The following is a 24050-nucleotide window of genomic DNA, read 5'->3' as shown; positions in this document are numbered from 1 at the left end:
TGAGGGCAAGATGCCGTAAATAATGATTACCTCGCCGATGGCGAAGGATTTGATATTGCTGCTCCATGCGGGTTTCAAGGCGGGCGCGGGCGAAGTGCTTTCTTCTCCCATTGACGCCGAATCGTTTGAAAAACTATCGAATTCAGGCGCAGTCATCACTTCGCCAAAACGCACTCTTCTTTCTGATTGAACATTTTTAGGCGCATCTCCCGCTTTAATTGGAATAGATTGTGTGACGTTGGCATTTATATCTTTTCCTACAGAACTAATTAATGAAGGTGAAACTGGCGGTATACAAGTGGCATAAGACATGTCGTTTGATACACGAACTGGAAGAGTGCATGTATATGGGTTAAATGTTCCAGCGACCGTCGTAAGAGATGGATAAGGGTTGCTGGGCGGATATGTCGTAGAATGTACCATGTTAGAAGCTAGGCTACTGCTCCTTAAATCTCGCAAAGAGACATGGATATCTTCGAAATTACTCCTATCGGGATGTAAATAGCATGGCGAGTTGGGAATATGCGAAACAGTGGGAAGAGTTTTATAGTGAGCATGCAGTAATGCGGGCGGATTGGGTTCTCCTATGGGACTGGCTGATAATTCGTTGTATTCATCATTATCATTAAATGGAAGCTCATCTCGGAAGACTTGCGATGAAGGCACTTCTGAAAATATAACAGTTCGAAAAGGATCTGAGTCTAATTTCAATGTAGACTCTACATTCGGGTAAGCTTGGTAATTAACAGATGGGGGGTATTCTGTTTCCGGAGAATTGGTGGAATTAGAGGACTGCATAGTTGTTTCAGCCACGTTAGGTAGCGGGAGTACTACGCGCTCGGGAACAACTGTGATTACGGGATCATCTAGCTCTCGTGCCTTTTCATGAATTAAGTGACTTTGACTTACTTTCGCCGCAAACAGAGGCGGAGGAGGGATGATAAATTCGTCAGGGCGTACTAGACTCGATTTGGCTTCTGACAGCTCTATATTTTTGGGTCGATTTCGTATTAGTAAAGAGCTATGTCCCTGGCATGCATCGTTAGTATTAGGAGATTCCTCCGCGATTTCGTCATGCATTCCATGCGATATGATTCGAGGGGTGGGCAGGTCGTTCGTCGCCCATGTCGGTTCGTATACATCGTAGGGTTCCGAAGTGAAACTAACTCGCTTCGTTTGCGGTTTGCGAGGCACTTGAGGTTTCTGTTTGGCGGGGTGAGGTGATGGGGCGGGGTGCGGCGGGTCCACGGGGGTGCCCTCCGAGGCCGGCGCCTCGGGCTCGGCGGCGGGCTGAGGCGACGGCGTCTTCACTTTCTGTTGTGTGAACACCGCTAGTGGCGACGGTGGCGCCGCTTGCGAACTAGACGACTAACCAAATCAACATATTGTACTGCGATGTTTATTACGCTACTTTATAGTAAGTGTTACTGTGGCTTGTGCTTATAGATAATACTTTTTGTATCATTTCCAAAAAAAAAAAGTCTTTACAAATCGTAAAAGCAACTTGCAAGAAAATTGCATATTTAAAAAAATGCGACTGAAATAATTAAAAGGCAAATCAACATACTAATTAAGCAACGAACTAAATCTTCCAAAATAAATGTTATGATTTATGCTAACAAAAATTTTACATCGATACAGAAAAACTCCAATTTTTGTGAACAACGTGTATTTCAATTCAACACTAAATATAACTTCAATTAGAATAATTTTGTATACAAAGTAAAGGTGACGATGAATTTATATTACACAAAGATTTTATCAACTTTCAAAATAATTGGCAGTTATTTTGGCAAAGTTTTCAAACTTTTATTGTGTTATTCATAGTAATACATATAAATGCGAAAGTAATACTGTCGCTTTGGTACTTTTTTAGAGCTCAACTGCTCTAAGCTGATCTTGATGAGTCTATGATAGGATATTTTTTCTCCCAGAAAATAAAAGAATTTTCACTGGTTTTTAAAACCTTAATCCATATGGACGAAATTGCGGGCATCAGTACATAATATAAAAGAAATTATCCAGTTTATTCGTTAGTAAAATAAAAGAGTAATGGAATAAAATAAAGTACTGTAAAAAGGACATTATTATATGCGAAAATAACACACATTTTACAATGCTTGGATTAATGTAATGTGTAAAAAAACTGACCTATCTGGCAATTCAATGTCATATCTGTGATACTTTGTAATTATAATTACAAAAAAATCTCATGGCGAGGAACAATGTTTTGCAAATAGTTTTTCATCAAAATGTTATTAGATTCCTTTACAAATTACTTGAAATACGTGGTCCATTAATAAATCGATATACTACAGTCGGTCCGAGGTACAATAAGTATGTATTATTATTCTTATTACACCCCGGAGCAATAATAATTAATCACGAAGTATATAGATTTACTCATTGCAAGCATTTTTGTTATCTATCTATCAGTCAAGTGCCAAGATCTAATCTCAAATGAAGTTTTGTCATGTTGTTACAATAATTATTATTTGACACAATTTCGTACAATGAAGGCAAGAACAATTACACAGTCATTCGGGTTTAAGTCTTAGATTCAGTTCAAACTAAAACATTTTCAGATCTATTTTGGATACACAAAAACGAATTTACTTTTCTTGATCTTTAAATATTTTATTAAAAATCAAGCTATGGTATTATTATCGTAAAAGGTTCAGTTCATGTTACAAATCAATAGTATTTTATATTATAAAAATTCTAAGATGTAACCACAGACACTTGTATTTTCTCTCTTTTTAATTATTTTCGGGACAGCCGATACAAAGGTACTTGAACTGATTTATGATGTAAAAAAACTCCTTAAGTTTTAATAAATAAAAGTTGAAATACTAGAAGTACAAAATGGTATCCAAAAGGCATACTGAGTACAAGTGACTACAGGATTAATAAAACCGTTGTATATATTTCTAAACGCTGACTATTACACAATATTGGTCATGTAAGTTTATTATTACCTCTATGATTATCATCTGTAAATATATGATCAGTTGATTACATAGTATACTGGTAAAGTAGGTCCATGTAACGTGTTAGGAAACAATTATAATAGGAATCAAAAACACGTCCAGTGCTACATAAAATTGAGTAAGTACTTATTTAATAAACTTCATATAATTGAAAACCACCAAAATATTATTTATCTTTAAGAATATTAATACTTAGTAGTAATCTTAATACAATTTTTTCCTTTTACCTATAAACCTTTGCATCAGTCATAAAATAAAAGTTGTATCAAAAATGTACAGCATACAGACGTGGTTAATGGCCCAAACGCACTTACGTTGCACTGTGCGATGCGACGCGGCACGTCTAATATAATTTATATGAGTTTATATGGAACAAAGCGCACTTCAACGACGCGGCGCGGCGCCGCAAATATAGTTTATATGAGTTTGTATGGAGCAAGGCGCTGCCGCGTCGCTCAGAGAAGCGTACTTGTGAGTTTGGACCATAGCAAAAGCTGGCACGTTCCACATCCACACATTGCGCTTGTGTCTATGAAATGCAAAGCATTATGGTAGCACTGCATACGCATCATGAAATTCGCACGCGGACAAGCGTTACAGCGTGATACTATCAGTCAATCGATTTTGTTTTATTTTGAGATTGTATTATGTTTTTTTTTGCGGAAAAAATCGGATTGGCAAAACATGACAACAATCTCGTGAAATAGTGTATAAATGGATGCATAATTTATGCATAATTTCCAATTCACAATAACAAAAGTGATGAAAGTTATTTTTGTTATCAAAGATTCATACTATTTAACGTCGCGAGCGACAGGTAAAAGAGGTGTTCAGCGAGTTGTTTGCGATGTTTTTATTTTATTTTATTTTATGCTCAACCCACTTAACTAACAGATTTTTAAATTACAAAAAGTTGTAACACGCAGTGCGTCGATAACAGCTTGGGCGCTACCTCATAAGCATAATAATAATGAATAGGTTTTTTTAAACACGCTGTATAGTAAAATTGTTTTTGTGTGAGCACTGTAAACGTATCAGCTCTTGTCAACTCACTTGTAGTTAGTAATCATAACATACTTGAATACGGAATATTTTTTATAAATTGTAAGTGCCATAGTTAAGTCTACCGCTAGCGAACTCGACAATATATTAAATAGCTAAATATAATTTTTAATAATTGGATAAAAGTTCACTTTTATACACATTTCTTTAAATGCCAGTGGCTTCGACCATCACAATGGATTGTAGATGGTCGACGTGATACAGGGACCCGAGGAGGTGCACAGCCCCAAAAGAGAAAAAAGAAAATGCCAACCTCTGTATAGCAATCAGACATTTTTTTCTAAAGGTTGCTTGGTTAACAATTCCCTGTCGTCAAATTTTTTGACGAATTAAACACACAAACTTATATAATAAGAATCTAATTACGATTTTAAACAAATTCATTTTGTTAATAAATAAATTACAATAAATAATAATACATAAAACACAACACAGATAAATATTTTGTATACCCAATAGGTATTAATCGAAATTCTTTAAAAACTAACAAATTTCGTTTGATCTTATTTTGCGTAAGAAGTTTGTCTTGTAGTTAATTACTCGTAAGAAAAAGCTGGAATAGACCAATCAAAATTTTTAGTCATACGCGTATTTAAAAAGTATATATAATATGTATATAGATTATATTTATAACAATATTATGATAATTAGTTAAAATATCCGTTCATCTCGCATATATCTATATACACTAATTGGACAGATGTATAATTGCTGTACTATGTGTTGCCTTCCATTCCGTCAGGGTATGCTTTCTGCAATGGACGTAATACGTATTGTCAGTATATTTGACTCGACTTTTATAATTTCATTCATCTCATTAGTGGCAACTATTTTTCTAACACATAACGACATCGATATAAGCTAGGAATAATCATTTAAATATACTTATGCTATGAAGTTGAAGTTCAAAAGGAGGGTACATCGTAAAGTTCCATTACAATTTTGAGTACTTTTTACACGTACTTGAGCTGAAGGATATCATGCAGTATTTTAGCTACGTTACATACTCGTAGCAGTCACTACGGATAGAAATATTTTATAGGATCTAAAAACGAAATCATACCAAAGTCTAAATAAAATCCAATCAAAGAACTAAGTATATAGTACCCCTTCCCGCTTGACAAAATATATTATATCAGTAAACAACATTTATTTTGGAAGATATATTAAATATAAATCAAAGTATACGTAAATTACGTACTATATTCGAAATAGGAAAAATATTTTCATGCAAGCTATATAATACAGGGTGCATGCTATCAAGAAAACCCGACGTGCAGAAGAAAACTTGCAAATTGGTTAAGAAAACCTTAACTCGTTATCAAAAGTATTTTACGCTTTGCTACAAATCTGCACTCAATAATATCATGCACTATACTTCATCAATCTACTTCTGTAATACATTTTACTTAGCGATATTCATTTGTCATTTTAAATTATAAACAATAAGTTTTGGTATCTATAAAAGTGTTTTTACATTTCTATTCATTCATTATTGAAAATATCATAATATGAGTATAATCATTTTGTGCAAGCCAGTAGAATGTCTATAGCTTAATTTTCAAATGTATAGCAATTTATTGCACGCAGAATTAATAAACATTACTTGAAGTCTATACAGACGGACTGAATTTGGATTGCAAGCTAAATGCAAAAATTGTAGTTTTGGATGCAGTTTTATTTCAGTTCACATCGCGTGCTTCGATCGGTAATTCCGAAACATTTATGTGAAATGCAACACTACCCAAACTGCAATTTTACAGTTGGATTGCATTCTAAGTGCAGTCCATATTTATATCTATTTAGCTTTTCAATAATAAGAATAGATTAATTAGCGGTCTAGCGTAAAGGGAGGTAGTTGGATATATTTAGCGTGGGAGTTTATTACGAGGCTCGTACCTGAGGTTGCAGGGTGTGTTTGGACATGACGACGGTGGTCGTCTTGTGCTGTGGCTCTGGCGAGGTGGGCGGCGCGGGGTCCAAAGCGATACATTCTACCGCGTGCACGATGTCCAATACCTGACAAATGTATATTTGTTATACTAACGTTACTTTTGGCAAACTTCCGAAGGTGTATGAGGATCTAAATGTCAAAAAGTGAAACAAACCATATGTGCCCGTTTTGATTTTTCCGTCTTCTAAAGAATAAAGAAGATTACCGCTGTCTCCGTTAGTGTGTCTCTCTGTCTGTTACCTAGTCATGACTGATTTTGACGAAATTTGGTACAGATATAGCTGGCAACCCAGAGACAGACATATGCTACTTTTTATCCCAGAAAATTAAAAAGTTCCACAGGATTTTTATAAATCCTAAATCCACCCGGATGGAAGTCGCAGGCATCAACTAGTTGAATGGAATTATTAAAAATTCTTCCCGATGTCGCTGTACTCTGTCCTCGTCGATATAGTGAAATAAAATAACTAAAAATTATGTCTTTTGACTGCGTTGACAAGGGGCCGAAGGGTGTTAAGTTTTTTAATGGGTTACGCCAGAACTCTTTTGGCTTCACACTTAACAAGAAGCTTAAGAATAAGTTGGATAGACAAAACTGTGTGGAGACGGGGCGAGCAGGCTTTGCTCTGAACCACATTCAACCAAATATAGATTTAAAGGGGACAACTAAAATATATCTAAATTCCATTGACATTTGATATTGAAAATTGTCTCAAAAAAGCAGAAAGCACGGATAAACATAATAGACATTTTAATTTGTTTAGGTTTTGAATTTCAATCTATACCAGAGTAATTATAGTTACTATTTTGACGTAGTAGTTTAGCTTTGTCATTATAAGTGAAGAACAGTGTTGTAAATCAATGTAAGAAAATCAAATGATAACATTTAAATAATACCTTCTCTGGAGTGGTTTTTTCTCTCATTTCAGCAACTTGCTTTTCATGTTCAAATTCTACTAAGTCCTGTCGCATATGCTGCTCCTGTGTAAGAAAAATATCGTGGCTTGTTTGGAACTATCTAACACATATGCAAAAAAACCATCATTCCTGCTTTTTGATGCTTGCATAAAGAAGCAGGTTATATAAGATACTGGATCAACAGGTCGACGTGAGTCGGTGCCACTCGGTGGGGGTAAAATAGCCTTATGTTATTTTATACCTTATTGTTAGTTGTTATTACCTATCTCTATGGGGCTATTTTACCCGCACCGGTACCGACCCGCATCGACCTGTCGGTACCAGAAACCCCGTTATTTGGTTGTTGTGTTACATACAATTTAAAATGAAAAATTGTGGATGGTTAATTGTCTCATCTATAAACTCATTTTTGCTCAAAGTATCAGCCTGGCTGTTTAATATGGAATTGCAACTTGACACAGTTCAACGCGGGCACGATTTGGACAATAATTGTATTAGTCTATCAATAAGTGTTATTGTAATTCAAACATATTACAAAAATGGTTACAGCAACGTTTATTATAAAAGTCTGTATGGATGCCAATGACATTATACCAGACATGTCACATTCATAATTTTATGCGTATAAAATTAGTACTCAGTGATGACTGATGAGTAAGACAGAAGATACAAAACGCACCAGAGTAGAAAAAATAGAGCTCCACTTTGACTCCGACGTCCGTACGTAGCATATTTACTCTTTTTTACATAGTATTATATTACAATATCATTGACGAATGTTATTTAGAAACTCTCAATTCTATAGTACGCGACAGGTTGAGATGGCAAACCCGCACACCCGCACGTCGTCCGCACTCGCCCGCACCGGGTTAGCGCGGGGGTTTTGCGGGTGTACGGGGCGTTCTTACGCCGATTGCCATCTCAACCGATCGCGGACTATAGGTTTCCCTAGAGACAGCTGCTACCAAAAAAATGTGTACAAGCAGTTTCAATCTAAAACCTGTTGGTGTTGATGCAACGTGTCGTCTCGGTCCAGGCTCGATGTGGAGTGAGAGAGGGAGCCGCCCGTGTCCGCTGTCCCGCTCTCGCTGCCGGTCTGTTCCAACATGCGTGTGTTATACTCGCGTGCTACTACTCTGGTCATTGGCTTAGTTGGACAGTTTGCCTTTAGTGCTTATAACGACTTCTATGACCTGCATGTTTTGAAGCATGCTCGTAGGTGTCGTTTCATCCAAAGGTGCGTAAAGACCGCGCCAAAATAACTATTTGGTCTGTTCCGTTTCGCGCATTCGTGTCACACACATAAGCGTACGAATTTGTTTTCAATTTTTAAAATACGAATTTATGAGCTTTACGTATCTGGAGTTTTTAATATAACTTTTGGCTGTTGAAATTATACTATAACCGTTATACTGGAATTTAATTTGTTTATTGAACTTATTTTAACTAGCTTATGCTCGCTACTGACCATTCGTTGGAATTTGCATAGTCCACGCGAACGAAGTCTCGTTCGTGTGGACTATGCAAATTCCAACCCCAGTTTCACACCCTTAGGAGTTAAATGACGTTACTATGCGTAAACGACAAATAGTTTTAAATATTTTAACATAAAACTAGAGTAATTTCGGCTGGAAAATATTTCTTATGTTAATTTTTTTTAATATTTGGCGTTTACTCATTGTGACATCATTATTCGCTTTTCGTACAGCGGTGACGTTAATAATAATTGTTAAAAATTTATAAAAATTATGATTTTTTGAATTATTCTCTTTAATAATGAATTCTAGCCCTATAAACTACCACTACACAAAAAATCACATCATTTTATGACTACAGTTTAAGACCCTATTATTATGAGTATCACTCACAAGTCACAACAGTTCTACATCCCTTCATCCAACTCCGCCAATACCAGTTTCATAAATGTGGGCTGCGATTATTGCATTTACTTAAAACAGAAACTGCATGCAAAAAAGATATTGAAAAAGCCCGTAGAGTTACTTTGAAAAAAAATTTAACCTCAGATATGCGCTGACTTTCACACTTCAGTGTTTTTCAATCAAAGTACAGTACGCAGCAGTAAATAATGTACATCGGCTTTTAGAATGACATTTTGGCTTTGTAGAGCATTTTCTCTGTCACTCATACCTATATGACGTTTTGTGCTCAACACAAATGCAAAACAATGCTCTACAAATCCGTTATCTCCTTCTAAAGGTCGATGTACATTATTTTCTGCCACGTGTATGCTTGCATACAGTCGAAAGCAATGTAACATACAGTTTGTATATCAGTCAGTAGAAACTCAAACGCTAATCAAAATTACTCTAATTAAGCCACCTATCCGTGTGATACTTAATATTGGTGCAACAAGACTTTATTAAACACTTTGTTTTTTATAGAACTAAATATATGTATTCTAGGATTCCTTGCTACATATGAACACAGTATGTACCAAATATCGAATACTATTGAAATAAAGTGCAGAGTTCTCTTTCGATGCGCACAAACACCGCGTACCTAACCTCATATACTAACGGTATTAAGCGTACAGAACAAGTATACGTTGCATTCACACACTATGAAAATTCCTATTGTTAACCTAACTTGTACAATACTTACAGTGTATTTTTCAGGTCTTGAGTAGCCGTGACACACGATTAAATGTAAAGGTGCGTTCGTGGCTGAGCGCAATGCGTTCACCGCTTCGTTGTGAGTTGCGCCTAATAGCGAAACGCCATTCACTTCTAAGAGACGCATCCCGACCTAGAAGATTTATTTCATTATTTAATTACTTTCTAAAGAATAAAAAGGTACGCTATTATCTTATACAAGACCAAAAAACATCATGTATCAGGTCAACTTGTGGCTCTTTTGACAAAATGAAGACTTTATTACTGATACACAAAGCAGACTCTTCAAAGAAGAGCAGCTAAGAATGAAATATTTTCACAATATCAGGGACCAGTGTTTAGTGGGATTTAAAATTATTCTAATTAGAATATAATAAATCACATCAACAAATAATTACGTTTGGTCGATTTATTTTTGATTGTGTAATATTTGTAACATGAATCTTACTTTACTAAAACTTGGATCTTTAAGATCTTTACCATTGGGATTGAATCTCCTAAGGAATTCTAATAAATGCTCTTACTGAAAAGTACAAGATCGAAGAAACTCTATTATCCTTAGGGTTGTGAATAGATTACCTTCAGCCTGCCGTCCCTTCTTGCCGCACCTCCGCTATTGATCTTGGATATAAAAACTCCTTCATCGTTGGGGTCGTTCGGGTTCCCGCGTTGACCGTTGAGACCACCCTTTATATGCATCCCCAGCTTTTCGCCCTCTTGCTTTATTATTGTGAGATCCTGTGAAATAGAGAGAAAATGTTATAATTATGGATAGAACGGTATATATTTTATTGATCATATCAAAACATCTCGCTGAATCACGATCTCATAAAATATGGGCGAAGCGAGAAAATACTTTATCTTGCGTGTATTAATATTAGTTAAATATTTATTTAAAAAAAAAAAAAAAAATACAGACTTGTAACAATAATTATAATTAGACACTGTGTCTATACCCTGTTCACATCAAAAGCTCAAGCACATTGCCGGACGCGTCAACTTTTGCATTGAACGTCATGCACAGTTGTACGTGAACATTACTACCATAGATTAATTATTGGTCTCGCTCCGATGATTACTACTTTATATGTTTCATATTTCGCGAGCGCATTCCATCGGACCCGCGAGTTGGCATGAGTCGTGAACACGCACAGAAACACGTTTTATTCTCTAAGACCGATTTAATTACGGCTTTTGTTGTGTTTGTAAAAACTAGACCCACCCAAACATAAATGATATGAGAGCGAGACTGAAATTTTTTAATATTAATCATTTTACATAAGTAGAATATCTAAATCACCAAAAACACACATTAACGCTCATGCAAAGCCAAAACGAGCATGCATTTTTGACATCGATACTCACATTTGCACACCAAAAAAATATAATGTACAAGGAATCTAATCATCGCCAAGGAATTGCAGGTCTCAACAGAGAATCAAATAATAAGAAGGTCTTTATAGTCTAAACTCTAAAGCTTTGAAAGGGTCCAGAACCTAAAGCTAAATTTTAACACAGTACAATTTAGCATATTGTGGGGATAATAGTCAGTCTAAAAGGACGAAGCATAATACGGTATTTGTGGAGCACACAATGCTCTGGAAAGGGGGAATTTTCACATAAAATAATCTGATAAACACACAGAATTTCGAGTTCGTCAGGTGACGATCACACTTACAGTTGCGTTAACAATCTCAACTTGAACGAGACCCTGAATTTGTGTTGTGTTGGCCGAAGTATGCACGTGTGGAACAAAATAAGGTTTTGCTCTTTATAAAAACAAATTAACATTATAACAATATTCATTTCTAAATTAACAAGCTTAACTCCAATACATATTTTACAAGTATGAAGCGACAGACTTCGCAGCACAGAGAATTCGATGGCTTATTCCCTTCTAAGGACCTCGGTGTTAAGCACTACGCATATATTACTTTTATGTTGGCAAAAACTACGCAAGCGTTAGTATTATGTCTACTTTACATACTCAACCGTAATCAGTTATTATCTCCGTTTCTCAAATCTGATAACTTGCAATCATGCATATTATTATGTGGCAATTTTAGACGAGATACTTATATTATATGAATGAAATTACATTCAAATTAACTTTAGTTGCAATGGAACGGTTTAAGGTCACAAAATATAAAAGCCTTTTATCACTCCTTGCAATCAATCGTGTTTATAATAACTTACTGCATGACACAGGATCGCCAAATCCAAAAAAATAAAACTTTGTATTAGGTTTTTCAATGTGTGTTTTACAAATACAATAAATAAATAATTAATGAATCGATAGACTCCCAACATTAAACTAAACTAATATAACATTACATTTCGTTTTATTATTTTCAAATGTCACAGCAATCAGCATCTTTTCCTTTTTTAATTTAAATAAAAAGGACAGTACAGTTACACACTTGATTTATTGGTCTACTGGAAAACATTTATTTGTAATCAAGCTTTTAAAAATTAAATCCAACCGATTTATTGACATCGTTAACCAATTGGATAACTACTTTTCCTAATACAAATCACAATACTATTTTCCCTTAGCTCACTTAAAAAATAAATAAACTTCTTGAAAAAACGCGTAAACGATGCACTTTACACGGCGCATTAGATGCTCTAATATTAGGTTTTTCAGTTTTATCGCAGTTTCATTGCTAATTCGCGGGAAGAACTTCCTACCTCCAGAATACTTAATAGTACTTTCCAGGTATAGAAAGATCACTCCGTAAAGATGTTATTACGATGCAATAAAGTGCAATTCAGCACACACGCGCTGCGGCCTAAAATTTGATAAGCACCCCTCTTTCAATCGCGAAGTCTTATCTCTTTCTCTCTCATAACAGACGCGAGAGCGTCTATTTCTATATACGCGCGTATATTTCTCGGGCTAGGTATACACCATAGTGAGTTTTTCCTAGATTGTTTACGATTTACTAAGAATGACTTGTTTACCTGTTAAATCAGCTAAGGAAAAACAGATTGCACGTATAGTACGCGACAGGTTAAAATGGCAATCGGGGACGGAACGCCCCGCACACCCACACATCCCCCGCGCTAATCCGGTGCGGGCAAGCGCGGGTGTGCGGGGCTTCTCCCCGCTTCATACCCCAATTACCATCTCAACCAGTCGCGGACTAAACTTGCTTATACCATAGCTATCCGTATGACGATTGTCATTATTATGTGATTAAGTGGAGTTTATGATGTAATGAATGAGTATGAAAGATGGCGAATCCTGTGTCACGATCGTGTGTGTAGCGCACTGACCTGGAAGCCTGGCGGCAGCGGGTCGTGTCGCACGGTGAGCGTGAGGGTGGGTCCGGGTTGCAGCAGGTACTGTACTGCGTCTCGATGCGTCGCTCCGACCAACTCGTGTCCGTTCACTTTGAGCAAACGATCGCCCATACGAAGCTTGCCTGATCGCGCCGCTACACCGCCAGGGACGATCTGGTTAAACAGACAATTGTTGCAGGTTTTAACGTACGAAATATATACAAATACAAAACTATGTATTTCTGTCTGTCACAGACAGAAATACTTACATGTGATACAAATATTCCCGGTTCTTTACCACCGAATGGCACACACGAGTGGTCTGTTCCCCCAATTATACTAAATCCAAGCGATCCACCTTCTTTCACCAATGTCACATCCTGTAACAAAGAAACCCCTAAGTTTACCAAAAATCTATCAAATTTCAGTATCAGCCAATAAGCCATAATCTACGTATTGACATTCTTAATCACTTGATTGGTGTGAAAGATAGGACTTTTACATGAAGTTTTTGCAGAGAAAAATTGAAATAAATTCATCGAACTTACACGGAAAGAAGCTCGTTTTCCGTGAAGTTACGATGATAGCAGACAAAGTGAAGTAGAAGAACTTAATTTTAAGTACATTTTCATATTCCTCCTTAAGAATTGAAACACGACATGCATTTCAAATTAAAATACTAGTAGTTTAAGATGCAAACTATTCGCCAGGACTAATTTTTCGACTCTTTTTCATTGAGTCTTTGTTTGGCAGAAAACTAGTTAGCATTATTTGACCTTCTTAAATTTAATAAATAATCAAAAAATGGTAGATAAATAAACATGTGTCTAAATTGCCTTTTGATTAATAAGCCACTTGGGTAATCTCCATTGGTCTACAGGAAACTTATTCAGGCGCGAGATGCGGCGTAGCGACCAAAGAAAATCCTATCGTCCAATGAAAATTAACCTTATGATTTAATAAGGGTTTGACAAATTATTTTACTTTGGGCGTGCTTTCAAGGTACCTAGCATTTTTTCAGAAAATGCAATAAACGATAATAAGATAGCAAGTGATTGAACTGCTAGATGTTTTACTTTTTTATAAATGCTAGATGTTTTTTTTTTATGCTATTCGTACGGTACGATACGACAGCGGTCGAAAGGCGGCGGTCTCGACGACAGCATTGAGCGGGGCGATGATACAATAAGCAATATATAACTTCTATGGTGCCGCCGCCCCAACATCCGCCCCCATTGCCGTACAGGATGACAGGACGGGGTCATATAAAAAATGCGTACAATAGACCTTTAGAATGAGATTTTGGCGTTGTAGAGCGTTGTCTCTGTCACTCTTATGAGTGACAGAGACAACGCCTATGTAAGGTTGATGTACATTATTTTCTGCCTCGTACTGTACTTATTGTATCATCTCGTCCCGCTCTGCCACCTGCCGCTATCGTCGAGACCTCGGCCTTGAGCTTTTTCGAATTGCACGTTCGATTGCACCTCATCAGTAATGGGGAACATCTGCTAAGCTCACGATCCACAACGAAATATCCAGGAGGATACAAAAACTCACTATAGTGCATACATTTTGAGAAAAGACTCACCACATTTGTTCTATGTCAACTGTCATGTCAAAAGCACTATTTTAGTCCTTAATCTAAAGGTAAACCGTACTTTTGACATGATAGTTGACACATAGAGCAAATATGGCGACGAATATGGATGCAACTATAAAATTTAGCAACTAAGCTGAGCTTACAATTTACACTAACTACCTAAGTCCATTACGTCCAACAACACTAATTCAAACTCATACGCATTTACTATCGGTTTTGTCAACCTGAATTACCTATTGCATCATCAAAAATTAAAACATTATAAAAATTTAGGTGGCCTGGTTTTCAAAGAACCAAAATATTTTTTCTCGGCTCTTTGAAAATCTATTTGGGTACCCATTGTTTTTATTAGGTTATGCTTTTAAAATAAATTGTTTTAATTTATTTATTTAATTAAAATATATATAAAAACGTCACCGTACGTGTGCAAGTGCGTGAGCGCAGAGTGCGCGATATGGGAGTCTTACTTCAATGATGAGCGGCGCGACGAGCTGGTTGTCCGTAATGCGCGTGACCGTCGTCTCGGTGAAGGTGGACTTGGTGATGGTCTCGGTGACGCGGCCGAGCGCGGCGGGCGGCGGCGGCAGTGCGGGCGGCGGCGCGCGTTCCACGGTGACTCGCACGCCGCGTTCCACGGGCGAACGCGCGCGTGGCCCGCCCAGGAAGTGCGCCGGGATCAGCGCTTGGAACTCCTCGCTCGTCATCGCCCGCGCCGGCTGCGCGTAACACGTTCACATCGCATCATTCAACCGGACGCACATTGGAACCTTTTCCCATGGACAGTTTTTTAAGCTATATGTATAAGGTTTGCGCTGGATTGCAATCACACCAAATTGGTGATGATGCCACCTAAGTTAGAGCGCGCGTAGCAGGTGCCTATTCACTTTTCTTTTGGAAGTACGAATATTATACCTAGCGAAAACCCTAGGGGAAAACAGAAGCCAGTCAGTGAAATTTCGACTATGTAGGGGTGCATAGCCTTAAGAGATCCCTCTTGTAGCTAGACGATGTAGACGCTTAGACTTGAGTTGAAGACGCCAGAAAGGTAATAATCACACCGACTGGGAGAAGTCGGCAGAACAAACTTTAATAGAGGTGTTGCCAACTAAACACAGCAATAAATAATTAATTAATCGTCAATGGCGTGATTAGTATGGGAGCTTATATGAAATAGTGAAGTGTGAACAAATAATTTAAAATGGTTATAAATATAAAACTAACCAGGACGTGGATTTAACGTATTTTAAAGGCACTAAAATCAAGGGTGTTGCCTCATGTATTTGCCATGTGGTTTTGTCTTATACTATGATGTTGTGAGGCGAGTTGCGAAGCTAAATTGGCAATGGGTGTAGTACATAGTTATAAGAACCGATAAGCGTTAGGGGTAAGGTGCTAGAATAACGACCTCACACAAGATAGTTTAGTGTAGTCAGACCTCCCACTAGAAAGACGAATGATAACGTACGAGTCGCAAGAATCCGCTGGATACAAGGCGCCAAGGCGTGTCGAAATCCCTACAAAAAATCTATCCAGCAGTGGACCTGTATACAGATGTGTGATGATGTGACACACTGAACAATGAACATTATAAGGGACAAATGCTCTACACAACATAATTAACCAGAAAAACGTATTCAGGAACCACCCACCGCCACACGCAATTTTATTTTCCCCGATTTTGACCTAAAACTGTCCGATGGTTCAATACAGACACGATAAAAAGTCTACAGACTTTATAAGGATCTAATGTGCGCCCGCTTGTACTCCAAACCTTACCCGGCTCGACGCCAAGACCGTATCACGATGTTACCGATGCTTTTCAACATCGCTCCCAGAACTCTCTCTCTCTCTCTCGATTGGAAATTCCAGCTGGAACATCAACCTATAATATCGGAATGATATCAACTAGTAAAAATTCCGTTGGTTTTTGCAGCTGTGTGGATGCAAGCATACAAAATGTACTTGTCGCTTTGCCGAAATTCCAGCTGAAACTTCGCGCTGACTTTGTGTTTGTGAGTGAGACGATGCGACAATACCCCAACAACATAGAGAGCAAAATTGTAAACTTTCAGATCACAATCAGCTTTCGAACTGTTGAGCTATTGAGGCTTTTATCGTTCACTACATTGGAAAAGCACTATCTGCCCTAACACACATCGGTTATCAACAAAAAACAATTAAAGTACTTACAATAAAAATGAAATAGAACGAAATAAGCATAGATCATCCGAAAGACGACCGCGTCAGATATCGTAACCTTACGTTCCCGAAATATGAGCTCTTTATTTCGAGACGCAACGGTTTGGACATCCATCGCAGCCGTTATCATTTGGACAATACAACAGAAGATAGTGGCGTGAGATAAGAATGCAATACGCATCAAATGACAAGCTTGATTTGAAGCGGATGGATGTGAACGTGTTAAGCTCGAGTGGCCGTCACCTGATTCTGTACAGCAGCGGTGGAAGGTCGCGTCTTACCTGTATGTCGTCGAATACGTCGTCGTTAGAGCCGTGCAATTTATTGGCGCCGGGAGTTAGAGGCGTGCTCGTACTATTAGTTGCCGGTTTCGTGCCCGCCTGAAGTCAACAATCGAACCTTTAATAACTCGAGCACTACATTATTACAAGCACGCTACATTACAAGCTTAGCGTAATTACAACAATCTGGCATAATATACAAATTACTCTACGTCTAAAAAACTTAAAAAATGTATGTATCTACTTATGTATAGTCCGCATCAATTAAATAGTCGTTCTTGAAGTTAACCGCAAGATGCGTCGCCATAGCATTTTTTAGGCGTCAGTGGGGCGCGTGACGCGAGGGACCAGAACACAATAGCCCACGCGCCGCGCCACACCCCGCTTTCACCTTCTTCATTAGTGTGACAGTAGTCCGTAGACAGTATACAAGCGCGTGAAACAATACATGCGCGATCTAGCACTCGCTAGATCGCGCATGTATCGCGCGTCGACTATTTAACTGCCGGGAACTATAACTTCAATAGTTTTCAAAACAAAACCCTCAAAAAGCTCCAGGAAATAAGCTCGGTATAGCTTGACGTTTTCGTCACTACTGATAAGCTACATCGAAGCCTTACCGTTCCGTTCGTTTGACTCAACTTCCGCGGAGCGGGCTGCGGTGGCGCGGTCATTGGTGCAAATGTGGTTTGTGTTTGATGTGGTTTTGGTATTGGTTGTGGCTGTGGTTGTGGCTGTGGCTGTGGTTGCGGGTGTGGTTGCGGTGCAACGTGCGTGGACACTCGCGGTGCGGTGTGGTTGCCCGCGAGGGGCGGAACGTGGTTAGCGGTGGGTTTCGGTGTCGGAGTGACGTTCACATTCGGCAGGCTTGTCTTGTGCTCTCTCACTTCGTCTGACGTAGACTTGCGCGGGAGCGAATTGCCTACACGAGAACAAGTTTAAATTATGATCATGTCTTATTTCGGTATGAAGAAAATATTTTGACTGGTAAACATACTTATTGATCTAAGGAAAAATATCGCATTGTGAATTTAAAACTAAGTCGAAAATTTATTGAAGTTTAAGTAATTTAGTTCATTTCAGAATAATATTTGTTATATTTTTTCATCAACTTAAAAAAATTAAAAAAGCCCTGTAAAGCAGGCGTTGAAAGCCTTAAGCTATTTGAAATAATATGTTTTTAATGATTACTAATGGAAATACCTTGTTCGGATGTGATTGTCCGCTGCAGGACAAGTCTCACAAATCGTTCATGGCCTGTGAGCATTGACACAGCGGTTTCATGTTGAGCATTCTCCATGTCGACACCGTTAATCTGAAAGAGAAAATTACTTTTCGAATTGCTACTAGTGCTATCATTTTACGCAGGATCACTGCAAAAATGGTAACACTACACTCTGTCCTCGGAACGCTCTCTGTCTATCATTTGTATTGGTACGTAACAAAGTGAGCGTTATACTAACTTATCAAGTTAGTATAGCGCTCTCTCTGTTTTTGTATGGGATTAGGTAGAGACAGCGCTATATTAACTTAATTCTGTGGATAGTTTTTGACGGGTCAATTTAATAATAGCACTTTTCCATTGGAATAGTCGCAGATACCATGAAGCACAGTGTACGCGCAAACAAAGGAGATATGCAGCTAGGAAACTTAGTTCTGTCACAGAATACTTAATAGTACCTTACTGGTACAGAAGGCTCCATTCACAGAGACGTTTAAACAAATAGTGAGTCTTTATACGGCGCAATAAAGTGCAATCCAGCAGTACAACACAAGTTTAACAAACGCCTCTCTTTCCAACGCTTAAACTCATGTTTCTTACATCTCTCTCTTTCATGTGAGACCGAAGGGGATCAAGAGCCGCCGGCAGCTCGCGCCGCATTTTGAGTCACGTGATCAAGTAAGACCAGCGCAGTTCACAATACTTGCGATGCGACGTCGCATCGTAAAACTCGACTACAGTCCGCGACAGGTCGAGGTTTCAATTGGGGTATGAAGCTGGGGGACGCACCGCAGACCCGCACTCACCCGCACCAGGTTAGGTCTGTCCGGGTGTGCGGGGCGTTCATTTCGACCTGTCGTGTACTATAAGCTATCGTGAGAATTTGCATGAGAATCGTACTGAGGTGCGACGTCGAACCGCAGGTATTGTGAAGGGGCCTTTACGCAGCACAGCCGCCGCAACCCATCGTGTGGCATCACTTACCGAGACGACTTTGTCGCCGACCATCATCTTGCCGTCCTTGGCGGCGGCGCCGTGCGGCGACACGCGCGACACGTAGATCGCGTCGCTGTCGTCGCGGTAGGGCGGCGAGCCTAGCCCGCCCGCTATGCTGAACCCGAGCCCCGACCCGTCGCGGATCAGCGTCGTGTGGACTAACACTTTTTGTTGGTACACTGAAAACAAGATAACCTTCAAACTACTACTCACTACTTCCAATGTGTATTCGATTATTTCAGCATGGTTGATGCCCGATGCATGAGATTTGCTACTCTAGTAATTGGTATATCTCTACAGGCATGCATACTTTTACCATAATATTGTTCAAACACAAACATGCTTTAAGATATTATGTGATAAGATAAAATGCAACACCACACTTTATCAGTATGCTTATCGTTGATTTTACCATTTATCAACAATCAATAAAAAAAACCTTTTAAAAATCTGCCAGACCAAAATCGTACTTCGCCAATCAATATCTCATTTTTTTTTTGTAGAGATAGTTACACCCGCTGCAGGTATATACGTCGGGTCACGTGACTAGCCACATTATACACTATGCTTACTCAAATTGCAAGTTATATTATACGCCCTTACCCGGTGGTATATACGGCTGTGTCGCGGGCGGCGGCGAGGCTTGTAACCGCTGGTATTTTGAGCCCTGCGTGGGGGAAGGAGTGTGGCTGACGACGGGTATAGGCGTGGATCGGTTGTTGACTTGCTCCTTGAAGTCCGGCTCGAACTCCTGAGCGTATTGGTTGCTGATGATGAGCGGCTTGGTAGGAAGGCCGCGCCCGGACGGCACCTGAAATTAGTTTTAGATAGAAAAAAAAATTAAAAAGAAGGCGCGATGAGGAAGTCTGGCGACTGAGTGTGGCGCTCACTAGGGAAGTTACGAAATAGAAATAAATAAATATATTCCGCCAAAGACAATGTTTCAGATGATTAAACAAAGATCATAGCCCCCGTGGAGCGAAGAAGCCAACCAGGCTTTAAGGTCCTAGTTTCCCCTCGGGGAACTTAAATCTAGGATTAAATATAGCTTTATATCTATGTTAGCTGAACGAGGCGCTAATAACGAGCCGAAATGAGAAAAGCAAAACTAATGTAGACAAAAATAAATTCAATTCAATATTTATAAATTAATGTTTGTGTGCTCGTTTTACAATACGGTACTAACGACACTACTCTATCGATCCCACTTGCCCACTTCCTTGATGGAATTAGAAACTATGATCCATTGGATTTCAGTCCAGCGCCCACTAAACCGTTGAGTGATCGATACTCTGACTCTAAAGTGTACCTATGGACTAAGAGCCACTGCGTGCCAGACCTTCGTTATTTTATAAAAGCTAGATTTTATCTGCGTATTGTCCCCAACACAGGGAGGAACGTTTGTTTAGATCATTTGGGAGATAACATGCCATAAAGATGTAAGAATATAAAAGAATTAGACTTTATACTTTGACGTAAGATTTTTTACATATTTATTGCTTGTTATCTCCCAAAGCCAACACGATCCAAACAAACGTTCCTACTAGTGTTGGGGACAATACGCAGATAAACTTTCAGCTTTTATAAAATAACGAAAGTCTGGCATGCGCTGGCTCTTTCTCTACTACTCAACATACTTTTTAACTTTGTGACTAATGACTTAACTATTCAAAACTGACAACTAAAACAAAATGTAGGGGATTTCACTAGAAGTATACAAGGAATTTAATCACCTGTCCATTCTCTAACGTTGATACGGTATCTGTAGTACTCGATATCGAGTGATGGCTCGCCCCGCTCGCCGCGCGGCTGTGCGTTCTAAAAATAAGATTATATCATTTTATTAAAACATGCTCGCATAATATTATGCTCGGTGACATTTATGTGATCTAGATACGTCTAGGCTCTAGTATATTATACAGCTATAAAATGTACAACGAGTACCTACTATTCAAAGGATAGTACGTACTCGTAATACAAATAGAAAGATTTTAATTAAAATAGACTTTCATAAGTGCTTTTAAATAGTCACTGAATTTAAACCAATGATTCGGAATGCCCTTCCTACCGTGAAGAATCAGCACAAACTCGGCGGTAACTTTTTTTAAATAGCTAGCAAACGAGAAGGCAGTTACCACGCCACCCATAAAAGGACATCTTGAGAAAAGGCCACTATGCGCTCAGTCGAACATTTGCAGACCCAGAGGAACTGCCAATGCGTTGTCGACCTTTCAGGGATTTGTTGATCCGCATCATACTCTTATTTGAGTCGTATACGAAATGATATGGAAGTCCGCCGCATAACTATTGCGAGAAAACTTCTACTATGATGTTATGGAAAGGGCTCACATCCCTCAGCAATAAGAAAATAGGACGCACAGAGAGACAGCAAATACTTATAAAGTACACACAACTTTATTCTATACAAAAATGTGGGGCAATTTTATTCAATGGAAAGCTGGTTCGCTAGTTAACAGCTTATCTCTTAAATGTCAGAGCAGAAAGATAGACAGCCTTTTACCAAAACGCTTTCTGCATTCTTTAAACTTTTAACATTAATCAATAAATGGCACCACATTGATAAAATTTAACAAATCCGGCTATTAGAATTAAAAAGATATGATAACAAGGTCAATAAAAGCTCTATTGTCAAGTTAAGGAATATGAATATAAATATCTTGTAGATAATTCTTAATAGGTAGGCTGTTTAGGCATGGCTCTCTTAACGATACAATTAAAAGAGCTCTTGCCACCATAAATATTCCTGCGCTCATTGAGCCGGCAGGGATTAGTCGGGATGATGGCAAGAGACCTGATGGATTGACGCTGGTTCCCTGGGAACGGGGACGGGCGCTAATGTGGGACGCAACTTGCGTTGACACATTGGCCCCGTGTCATATCAGGAAGACAGCATCAAGACCGGGAGCCGCAGCAGAAACAGCTGAAAACGGCAAGCGGCGCAAGTATGCCTCTCTTATAGAGAGTTACATTTTTGTGCCGTTTGCCGTGGAGACCCTGGGGCCATGGAGTCTTAGTGCTAAAAATTTTTTACGAGACATTTCACCGCGATTAATAGCCTCAACTGGTGACAGAAGGGCTGGCTCATTTTGTGCGCAGCGGATCAGCCTGGCTGTCCAGCGCGGAAATGCAGCCAGTATTCTTGGCACCATTCCACGCGGTCATGATTTATATAGTAATTAGATAAGGCTAGCTTTAAGTTTTATTGTATTCTTAATTACATATCAAAAATTTCGGAACCGGCAGGATTCGAATCTGCGTTTCTCCTGGGTATCGCTTCCCCTCCCCTCCCCTGCTTCAGTACAGAATTGAAATACATAATATGTTAAATTTCGTCACTGGCAGTAAGCAACCCGTGGCCTTGTTGGTCGATGGCACTCCGGGCGCGATACTCGGAGACGCAGGTTGGAATCCTGCCGGTTCCGAAATATTTGATATTTTATAAAAAAATATTTAGAAATTTCCTTGAAGTATAGGTAAAAAAACCTGTGATAGCCTAGCGATTAAGACGTCCGCCTCCTATACAGAGGGCGCGGGTCCGATCCCGGGCACGCCCCTCTAACTTTTCGGACTTATCTGCGTTTTTAGTATGTAATTAAATATCACTTGCTTTAACGGTGAAGAAAAACATCGTGACGAAACCTGCACACCTGAGAGTTCTTCATAATGTTCTCAAGGTGTGTGAAGTCTGCCAATTCGAACTTGGCCAGCGTGGTACATTATGGCCAAACCTTCTCATTCTGAGAGGATTCGTGTTCTGTAGTGAGCCGGCGATGGGTTGATCAAGATGTAGGTAAAAACACTATCATAAATAACATAATACCTTGTAGATGTCGGCGAATCCCTGGTCACGACAAGAGTAAGGGTCGCGCCACTTGCTTTAAGAACTTCCACGGCGTAGTAGTGGTCAACCTCGACCACGGACGTGCCGTTAACTGATAACACTTTGTCGCCCACCTAACAAACAAAAAGTTGCCAGTTTTTTAAGTTATTTTCAAACATATAGAGATGGATTACAATAATGAGCTGATTCAGTTTTACACAAAACTGGACAGAGTGGGTGACGAGCGGGTGTGCCCCCCTCCCCTTTCCTCATACCCCGATTGCTATCTTGACCTGCCGCGTCCTATAAATTATGTATGTCATTTTGATTAAAAGCTGCGTAAAAACTGCGTAAAAATGGCATATTTTATGGTGACCGATCAATTGACAAAAAACAAATGACAAAGTTTCATTTCCCAAACAAATTTTGGTCAAATTATGAATCGTTTTATGATCGTTATAAAACTTATGTTTCTACAAATAATTCATTTGATAAAACAAATTACCAGACAAATTGTTATTTCATAAAATATCATTTGACAAACAATTGATTTCTTTAATCGTGTTAATTAGTAAAACAACATATCGCACTTTTTTTTTGATAAAATGAATTGTTTGATAAAATGAACTGTTTGATAAAAATACTTTAAGAATTCACCAAATCTTTTATATGTCGACCGGGCCGACGGAAGAGACCGCTTACTATAATGGGGGGTCTCTTTCCACCCAGAAAAAAGGAGCCCCTCCTCCGCTCCGTCGACGGGCCCCGATCGACGAGAAGAGACCACCACTATGGTGGGGGGTCTCTTTCCTCCCCCCCCCGCTCCCACCATCAAGAGCGAGCGAAGCGAGCTCGGGACTTGGGGCACTCCGACTCGGAACGGTTAGGTTAGAAGGGGATGGCGGGGTCTGTAAGACCCCGCCATCCCCTTCGTGGGTTATTTCTTTTTTTACCACCCAGAAAAAAGGAGCCCCGCGCAGCGGGGCTCCGTCGACGGGCCCCGGTCGCCGAGAAGAGACCACCACTATGGTGGGGGGTCTCTTTCCTCCCCCCCGCTCCCACCATC

The 24050-nt window shown here is 39.1% G+C and overlaps 1 protein-coding gene across 24 annotated transcripts in view; it reads right to left on the bottom strand.

The window, feature by feature from the left end:
• scrib (scribble planar cell polarity protein) overlaps positions 1 to 24050 on the bottom strand; it is a 117736-nt gene that overhangs the window by 6516 nt on the left and 87170 nt on the right. For 13 of the 24 annotated variants that reach the window (XM_069501612.1, XM_069501615.1, XM_069501619.1 and 10 more), the window contains 16 exons: positions 22985 to 23118; positions 20877 to 20961; positions 19747 to 19954; positions 19132 to 19322; positions 18129 to 18240; positions 17546 to 17847; positions 16926 to 17024; positions 14913 to 15161; positions 13112 to 13222; positions 12837 to 13016; positions 10137 to 10295; positions 9547 to 9690; positions 7925 to 8020; positions 6904 to 6987; positions 5952 to 6071; positions 31 to 1368 (listed from right to left, as the gene is read on the bottom strand). In XM_069501612.1, the coding sequence (XP_069357713.1) occupies positions 31 to 1368; positions 5952 to 6071; positions 6904 to 6987; positions 7925 to 8020; positions 9547 to 9690; positions 10137 to 10295; positions 12837 to 13016; positions 13112 to 13222; positions 14913 to 15161; positions 16926 to 17024; positions 17546 to 17847; positions 18129 to 18240; positions 19132 to 19322; positions 19747 to 19954; positions 20877 to 20961; positions 22985 to 23118 (3612 nt within the window). The remainder of the gene's footprint in view (positions 1 to 30; positions 1369 to 5951; positions 6072 to 6903; positions 6988 to 7924; positions 8021 to 9546; positions 9691 to 10136; positions 10296 to 12836; positions 13017 to 13111; positions 13223 to 14912; positions 15162 to 16925; positions 17025 to 17545; positions 17848 to 18128; positions 18241 to 19131; positions 19323 to 19746; positions 19955 to 20876; positions 20962 to 22984; positions 23119 to 24050) is intronic. The other 11 variants (XM_069501623.1, XM_069501631.1, XM_069501624.1 and 8 more) reach the window with 7 other exon arrangements.

The sequence above is a fragment of the Maniola hyperantus genome, chromosome 10 (assembly GCF_902806685.2).
Source record: "Maniola hyperantus chromosome 10, iAphHyp1.2, whole genome shotgun sequence".
Classification (NCBI taxonomy): domain Eukaryota; kingdom Metazoa; phylum Arthropoda; class Insecta; order Lepidoptera; family Nymphalidae; genus Maniola; species Maniola hyperantus.
The sequence above is the reverse complement of the archived record's forward strand: the minus strand, read 5'-3'. Positions and strand labels throughout refer to the sequence as shown.